At 36.9% G+C, this 8,344-nt stretch overlaps 1 protein-coding gene and 1 non-coding gene across 2 annotated transcripts; one reads left to right on the top strand and one right to left on the bottom strand.

Annotated features, from left to right (window-relative positions):
• Positions 1,092-3,163, top strand: LOC18769970 (60S ribosomal protein L15-1). The gene is made up of 4 exons (XM_007202529.2): positions 1,092-1,150; positions 1,727-1,893; positions 2,328-2,525; positions 2,682-3,163. Exons 1-4 carry the CDS (start codon positions 1,147-1,149, stop codon positions 2,925-2,927), a joined length of 615 nt encoding a protein of 204 aa, XP_007202591.1. The 5' UTR covers positions 1,092-1,146; the 3' UTR covers positions 2,928-3,163.
• TRNAI-AAU lies at positions 4,425-4,498 on the bottom strand. Its single transcript has one exon. It is a non-coding gene; the product is annotated as a tRNA-Ile (tRNA).

The following is an 8,344-nucleotide window of genomic DNA, read 5'->3' as shown; positions in this document are numbered from 1 at the left end:
TTCATGTTCGTTTGTAACTTTAAAACTAAGTTATTTGATTTCGTACTTGAATGAATTAGATTTTTGAATTTTTATATTTTACAAGAATAATTTGGTTCAAGAACTTATGTTATGTGAAATTATTATAAACTATATTTTAGTATGTTTTTATTACGGTACTACCGGTCTACCAAACCAATCCGAACTGAATGTTAGGTTAATCGATTCGAAGTCTATCAAAATTTTGGTTTGGTTAATGGAAGAGCCATCTACCATTACGAACCGATCTTCACTCAGGCCCAGGCTACAATAGTCTGTTCACCTTCTTGTGCCTAAGTTCGATTCCCTTCTTCGTACATTAGAATAATTTAAAATATCATTTTGTACAGGATAAAAAAACTAAAACATAAATAATTACAGTAATGTATTGGAGTACAATCATATAGTATAACTTATTTACGTGTTATAATATAAAAGATTAAAATATAGTAGGATCATCTGAGTAAGTGAATATCTATTGATATTCATACCATATGAGTTGGAAAATGGTAAGAATATAAAAATAAACAAATGATAAAAGATGTTGGAAGAACCACATGGGGAGGAGCCGCACCAAAGTTTTTCAAGAAAGGAGAGAGAAAGCAAGTGGAGTGAACTGATGGGCTGGAGAGGTGTGACCTACTCCACACCCTTTTGTTCCTCAATCAACAATTAATGGCTAGCTTCTTGTGCAATTGCGTTGCTGTCTTATTGGGCATCTGATTTCTAAATGTCCTTTTTGTCTGACTGAGCAGAGCATAAACTAGAGTCCAAACCTTCAGACCCAAAAAACCCAAAAAACCCAACAAAAAAAAAAAACATAGGGTCCAAATTAGCATAAACGTGGGACCCTCCCCTTTAGAAACATGTTTTTGTCATGGATTTGGGCTCCAAGATTTTGGGTTCATTCATTTAAGAGCCAAAAAAGACGCTGTCGTTTCTTTGGGACGCGACACGCCGTCGTCTCGGGACCATTTAATATTAGGGTTTCGTAGGAAATGGACGGCCCAGATTAGAAGTCCACGACCACTTCCACCACACTCTGTTTTCTTCACAAACCCTAGTTCTGCGTGGTGAAAGCCCTAGCCCCACTGCCGAAGCCTGAGCATTGTAGCTCATTTTTATACAATGGGTACCTCTCTCTCTCTCTCTCTCTCTCTCTCTCTCTCTCTCTCTCGTTTTCAGTGACACTTCATCCGAATCTGTTTTATATGCATTTGATTTTCTAGCTTTCCTTTCTATATGTTAAATTCTTTTTGGAATGTTGTGCGCCTAGCGTTTATTTGGTTTGTAAATCCCAGTAATGGCTAATGAAAGCAGAAAAATAAAAGTTGAATTTCGATATAAATGGACACTTTATTGTAACTGGGTTGGTATTTGTCTGATGCTTTGGTGACTGAGGCTGTTGGTTTTCCATGGTTGTGAAAGATAAAAATTCTGGAACAAAAAATCTTTTATTCTCTTTTGCTTTTTTCCTACACTTCTTAGGCAACATTTCAAGGCTGGTAGTATTTGATTTGGTGGAGTATATGACTAAAGTTATGTTTGTTTGATTTCCACGAAATTAATCACATTATTTTATAGTTGAGACGCACGGCAAAGATATTGTTTGAGACTGTGATTGCAGTTAGTTTTAAATATCACAGACATTTCCTTCAACAATGATCTATTATGTAACTTTGGTTTTGTTCTGTTTTGGTGATACTAGGATTTTATAAGTATCCAACGGAGTTATGGAGGAAGAAGCAATCTGATGTGATGAGGTTTGTCCAGAGGGTGCGCTGTTGGGAATATCGCCAGCATCCTTCAATTGTCCGAGTCACAAGACCCACACGCCCTGACAAGGCTCGTCTTTTGGGTTACAAGGCCAAGCAGGTAATGATATATAATTTCATGGATCGCATCCTATACGCAACTCATTGTTGAAATTAGGTTTATCTAACTTCATGACTAAGGTTGACTTGTATTGTATATGCCTATCTGATGCATATCTAGAGGGGTCTATAATTTTCATGCATTGCTTAATGATACATAATTAGATATTATTGTTTCAGTGAGCCTGCACATTTCCTTTTGTGTGTTGTTCATTTTGATGCTTTCTAAGACTAGCTGTACTAAACCGAACAATTTTCATCTACCTAGGGAGATCTCTCGATGACTCTTGCTTTTATCCTGATCGGATAAAGTGCATTATTTCAGTCTGGATATGATATTTTGTTTCTTTTACGTGTACCTTTTGTTCCCCAGCCATGTTTAAGTTCAGTAGGTTATGATCTTCTAGCTGATTGTTCTAGTAAAATGTGTTTCAGGGTTACGTTGTTTATCGTGTCCGTGTAAAGCGTGGCGGTCGCAAGAGGCCTGTTTCCAAGGGTATTGTATATGGGAAGCCCACAAACCAAGGTGTGACACAGCTGAAGTTTCAACGCAGCTTGAGGTCTGTTGCCGAGGAGCGCGCTGGCCGTAAATTGGCTGGCCTTAGGGTTCTGAATTCATACTGGATCAATGAGGTGGTGACTCAGTTCTTACTTCTATATAGTCTTGGTACTTGGGTTGCAGTACCTGTTTTGCTTTTTCTTTCTTTTTTGTGCCGGTTCGGTGCTAGTTTTATTTCATGGTGATGCACTTGCTTATTCTTCTTTGCTAATCTATCTATATGGGTGCAGGATTCGACCTACAAGTACTTTGAGGTAATCCTGGTTGATGTTGCTCATAATGCTATCCGAAATGACCCAAGAATCAACTGGCTCTGCAATCCTGTTCACAAGCACAGGGAGCTTCGTGGGCTGACTTCGGCTGGAAAGAAGTGCAGGGGATTGCGTGGAAAGGGACACCTATACCACAAGGCACGTCCATCTCGCAGAGCAACTTGGAAGAGAAACACCACCCTCTCCCTTCGTCGGTACCGTTGAGTTCAGTCATGTTACGTTACGCATTAAGCTGGCTTAAGATGTCATGAGTTTGGTAGCTGATAGGTTCTTGATAGTCTCTTGTCTTGGTGTTATGTGGTTTTTTTTGAGGAAGTTGTTTCTGGGTACTTTGAGGATGACAATGTTTGTCATGAATTTGGTAATTGAAAACTTGAATGGTTTACCTTCTAAGATGATAGTCCCTGGTGCTGGTGCCTAATATAATAGTTTTTTTTTAATTTCTTCATCGGCAAAAAAAAAAATTATACGTAATGTATTATGATGTAATTTTTATTTTTTTTTGGACCTAATCTGTGGCCATGATCAAGTGCGTCTAAGCCCTTCTCATGACCTAATCTGAGCAAGACAATTATTAGCATTCTGAAATTCTGATGATAAAGAAGTTTTAGAAGAAAAAAAACAAAAGCTTTTAATATTCGGCTGATCATTATTAAAATAATAAACTGGGACAAGCAAGGTTAGATACTTTTCGGATGCGAAGGAGACATAAAGAAACATGAGACGAGTCCGATCACATAACTATAGTCGTTCGGCAATACTCTATCTATGTATTACTCCATAAATATTCTATTTTAAACATAGAGCCGCCTGGCTATATACATAGAATATTTTGAACGTATAGCTATGCGGCTATACTCCATAAAATAATCTCGATTTCTTTTTTTTAATTTTTTTAATTAGTAGTTATGTTTTAATCATTATTTACTTAGTGAAAACTTTGTATTTAAATATTTTATCTAAGAAAAAAAATTAAAAAAATTAAAAAAAATTTATTAAGTAATATAATTTATGAAGTTAATTATAATATTTAATACTAATTATTCACTAAATAAATAATAATTAAAAGTAATTAAATAAAGCTAATTACTTAAAAGATAATAAATTTATATTTATGTTAAAAAAACCTCTCCCGACGAATCTTCGTCAGCCCAGGTTTATCCCGATGAAATTTTGCCGAAATAGATGTTTGCCGACGAAATTTCGTCGGCAGAGGTAATTTGCGTAGGGAGAGGTCTATCTGACAAATATTTGCCGGCATAAATCTGAGCCAACGAAAGTTCCTCGGTCGATTTTTTTTAAGTTTAAAATTTTAAAAATATAAATAAGTTTCTTTATTTTAATTTTTTGGTCCACTTCTTTAATTTAATATATGTAATTAAGTAATATCTTAGTTTTTTTAATTACTTTAATTTTTTTCTTTAGTTATTATTTAAATATTTAAATGATTTTATAAATTACTTAATAAATAATAACTAATTATATTAATTAACTAAGAGTAAGATATTACTCAATTAAAACTATTAAGTAATTAATGATTCCAAAGAAAATTTTATCATTATGAAAATTAAAGCCTAAAAAAAGTTTTAAAAAAATTAATTAATTTTTATGAAGTTAATTAAAATATTTAATACAAATTGAAACTTCTTTGGTGGAAAACATATACCGAGGATTGAAAAATAGATAAAACAGTTGAAAAAGTGGCCCATGCAGGTCTCGAACCTGCGACCTTCGCGTTATTAGCACGACGCTCTAACCAGCTGAGCTAATAGGCCAGATGATTTCTCATTTCTCATTTGTGGTTATATACAATTTTGATTTGTTGGACTAATCAGAAAAAATTTATAGCAGTTGATGAGAATGATTGGGCTGGGCCTATCACTCTTTCATTATTTGGGTTGTTCAGATTCAGAATATGAAATCCAGCAACTTTTAAAGACAAAATTAACCTTTGACTATCCAAGAAGGACACGGATATCCCTCACCCGTCTTTGGTCTTTTCACTATTGCTTAACAGGAGAAGTGTGTAGTAAAAGAAACAATCGATCGAGGCAGAGCAGAGCAGAGACCCAAAACGAACCAAATAGTGTCGGTTTTATTTCAGCAATGAGGTTTGATTTAATTCTCGCTGTAATTGCTTTTTTTGCATGTAATTCCCCTAATAACACTCAAATTGACATGTTATTGTTCATCTTCAAATTATAAGCTGATTTTTATTTGTTCGTCTTGTTGATGAGTTGAGTTAGCATTAGACATTAATAGAAGAAATATGCGCTGAGACAATTTTACATATTATTAAATAAAAATAATATGGATTGAAATATTATATAGTGGCCAAACTTTATGATCATTCATATGCTTGGTAGCAAGGTAAGTTAGCCTAAGGAAAAAGAAGAAATCGATTCATACCCACTCTTGCAAAAGTGGCTTTACACTCCCGAAAATACACCCCCTCACTATGGATGCTCCAAATTTGGAAAAAAAAAGGAAATTGGACTTGCTTGTGATCTTGGACCAAAGGCGGCTTAGAAGACAGAGGAGTTTGTGTTCTCCTTCTCATAACATCCTTTTGTTCTAGCTTCCAAAATTATTTTGTTTCAGGGGACATATGACTCGTATCCATGGCCATAGTTTCCCGATCTTTTTTCTCAATGTCTTGTTTGGATACATACTCCCTTTCTCTTGCATATTCTTCATCAAATGTTGCATTCAGTGCGAAATTGTGACCACGTGATTCAGAATAAGTCTGCAACCAAAGAAAAAAAAAATAGAAAACCAAAAAACATATTAAAACAAAGGAGGACCAGAAAGACATGTAGCATTTGAAGATTTGTAAGATCACGATTCAGCAAACCTAGGGGTACGAAGGCACTAATGCAATTTTGTTTATTGAATATGGTGTACGCAGTGACGTTGGAGCCAAGAATTTGTTCACGCTGTCTTGTCCCCAGAACTCAAGCTCAATACAGGTTGGTTCTCTAGCTCATAATGAATGAGCAAGCACTCTAACAAAACTCCTAACGTGTGTTCTTGTTTGAGCTTACTTTAGTCTCGCTGTCCACACAACCTAGAACTATAACCTATGGATTGCTATTTGTCAATCTAATAGAGTGGCTCTAATCAACAACAAAACTTATTCATTTTGTCTATAATTAAGGCTACCAAAGATTGGCTGATGCAAAAAACTAAACTTGAAAGCGTGATGTTCGTTCGTAAACTTGACAAACTAATTTCCAGTCCCAAGTTCCCAACAGATTCCAAATTTTAGAGGAGGCAACATAATCCCATATGTGAGAATTGTAAGCACATCAATCTTTGAGACAAATTTCTTGTTTTGGGTTTACAAATTCAAGTGAAGTAAGCATTCAATCTTCAATCTAATTGAGTGTGCTTAATTACAGAGCATGGAAAAGACCAATTGACAATGCGAAAGAAGCAGAGGTGGGTGACTGAGGGAGCAAATTTCCCCACGAGAATATTCGCCCAAGATTCCTTCGTCTTCTCCGCCTCTCTTTCTCCCTGCAAAATAGATCGGAGTAAAAGACCACACCCGGGGGGTGTTGGCCAAAGGCCCTCCGATGCCTAAGTTAGGTAGGGTAATTCAAGGAAAACCGGGTGGCCGGAGCCGTGTGTGGTGGCCGGAGCCTTGTGTAAGAGAGAGAAAGAGAGGAGGTGGCTAGGGTTTTTGAGAAATAATTTCTGCAGAGCTTTAGTAAGAATTTAGGCGTACCTCAACCGTTGTGTGTGGCTATGCTTTTATAGTAGTCTCGGAGGCTAGGGTTTCAAAGGAATAATTCCGTAGATGGAAGGGAATTATTCCTCCCCTTTTTGGAATTGATTTGATTAATTAGGGATTTGATTAATTAGGTGTTCACCCGTTTTCGTGTTTACTCCTGAGGTGGAAGGGCGAAGTTCCCCACTGGCTTGGAGACCATTTGTTGGTCGACGAGTCAGCTTTCTTTGGTGTGTGAGCGTGCCACTGCTAGTGATGTAAATCCTAGCAGACTTCTTTTTAGAGTGGATAACTTGCGCCCCAAGTTACTGACTTCTAAAACAAATGATTGTGAATTTGGGTGAGGAATATCTCCCAAGTAAGTTCTTTTCTTGCCTCAGACTGGTGAGGACTTTCAAAATTTATCTCAGTATAAAAGTGATAGTTCTGGCCAGAATAGATAGTAATAAAGTGGACTGTTTTAGGCAGAATTGCCTTTTACAAAATTAAGAAGGGAGAAATCAACTCTAGAAAGACAAAAAGATGGCTGGAATCCCATTTCTGCCTGGGTAGAAACTTCTGATCCAGGCTGGACTGAGTATATCTGTGCTGGACTGAGCTGTCAACAACTTCAACTGCTTAGTTTCAACTGTAAATCGATACCAAAGTTCAATTTTGGCAGAGCTTTAATCTAATTCAAGCCTTGGGAGGCTTTTGAGTGGGCAGAATTGCAGCTTCTTCAGTTTGAAGGGGCAGAAGTGGCTGTTCTCGAGGATTTAGCAAGCTGGAACTGCACTGTAAGATTTGTTGAGGTTTTCATATTTGTGAAAACTCAAACTATGCTTGTCTTGGCTTTTGCTGAACCAAATTTGTAACGAGAGAAGTCTCGTTTTGAATGACTTATTTCTCTAAGTCTGAACTTTGGAAATTCTGATCTATAGCTGGCTTCTTTTGTGGCTCAAATGAGCTTTTGGTTGCTCCAGTTTGTTTGAAGGTTCTCAGTGATCAAGTGATCATTTTGAGTTTTTTGCCTTTGGCTGATTTCTGGTTGTTTGATTGATTGATGAAATTGAGTGTCTTTTGTTTCCTTGCCTACTTCTGCTTTTATAAGAGACCCTCTTAGGGCGGTGGTCTTTTGTTTAGATTTTAATAATGGGCGGTAAAAAGATCTCCTATAATGTAAAGTAGAAAGGATTTTTATCAATCATGGCAGATAGGCCTTCAGTAGTCACTTCCTAAAGCAGTCCCTTCCCTGGTTTCCTGGGTTGCAGTTTTTCTATTTCAACCAACGCCACCGTCTGTGTGGGTTTTTTTTATGGCGGTTGGTTGTTCTTTTGTATTTTCTGAACAGCTCCCTGTTTCCCATTCTAACTTAGAAAGCATGATCCGTGAATTCCTCGGAAGAAGGTGTATTGCTCTGGAGCAAAATCTTCGAACTCAGATGGGTTTTGATCTTCTGTTTGGCAGTGCTTCAGAGATGTCCCTCTCATATTTTATTTTAGTTGGAATTGCTGACTTTTCAAAGCTGAGGTAGTCACGTGGGTATGTTTTTAATCCCTTGGGTTTGAACCCAACAAAAATTACGGGCTGATCCTTGAAGCCCAAATGACAGTTTGGTCTTTTTTGGGCTGGGGCTTCGTTTTCGACATCCTGGCGTGAAGCCCAATCTGTCTTTGATCCTAATTTTGTTGTCCTCAAACCTTTTGGGCTGGGCAGGTAATGGGCTTGTCTTTTGAACTTTGGCGTGCTAGATTTAGGCCCAAACATTAGGGTAAATCAAATCCCTAATTGTGGTAAGTATCAAATCAAATCCTGATTCAATTAGGCAACTCCTCATTTATTTGGGGATCGTGGTAATTAACCAAATCAATTCTCAACCTAATTAGGTAACGTTCAATTTAATTGGGTA

Source organism: Prunus persica, chromosome G7 (genome assembly GCF_000346465.2).
Source record: "Prunus persica cultivar Lovell chromosome G7, Prunus_persica_NCBIv2, whole genome shotgun sequence".
Lineage (NCBI taxonomy): Eukaryota > Viridiplantae > Streptophyta > Magnoliopsida > Rosales > Rosaceae > Prunus > Prunus persica.
Note: the sequence above shows the minus strand (reverse complement) of the source record. Positions and strands in the feature narration are given on the sequence as shown.

Excerpts from the sequence above, each read along its gene's own strand:
- LOC18769970 (XM_007202529.2), top strand. Across the intron at positions 1,894-2,327 it reads TGGGTTACAAGGCCAAGCAG|GGTTACGTTGTTTATCGTGT; the intron begins GTAATGATATAT and ends AATGTGTTTCAG. Across the intron at positions 2,526-2,681 it reads ATTCATACTGGATCAATGAG|GATTCGACCTACAAGTACTT; the intron begins GTGGTGACTCAG and ends ATATGGGTGCAG.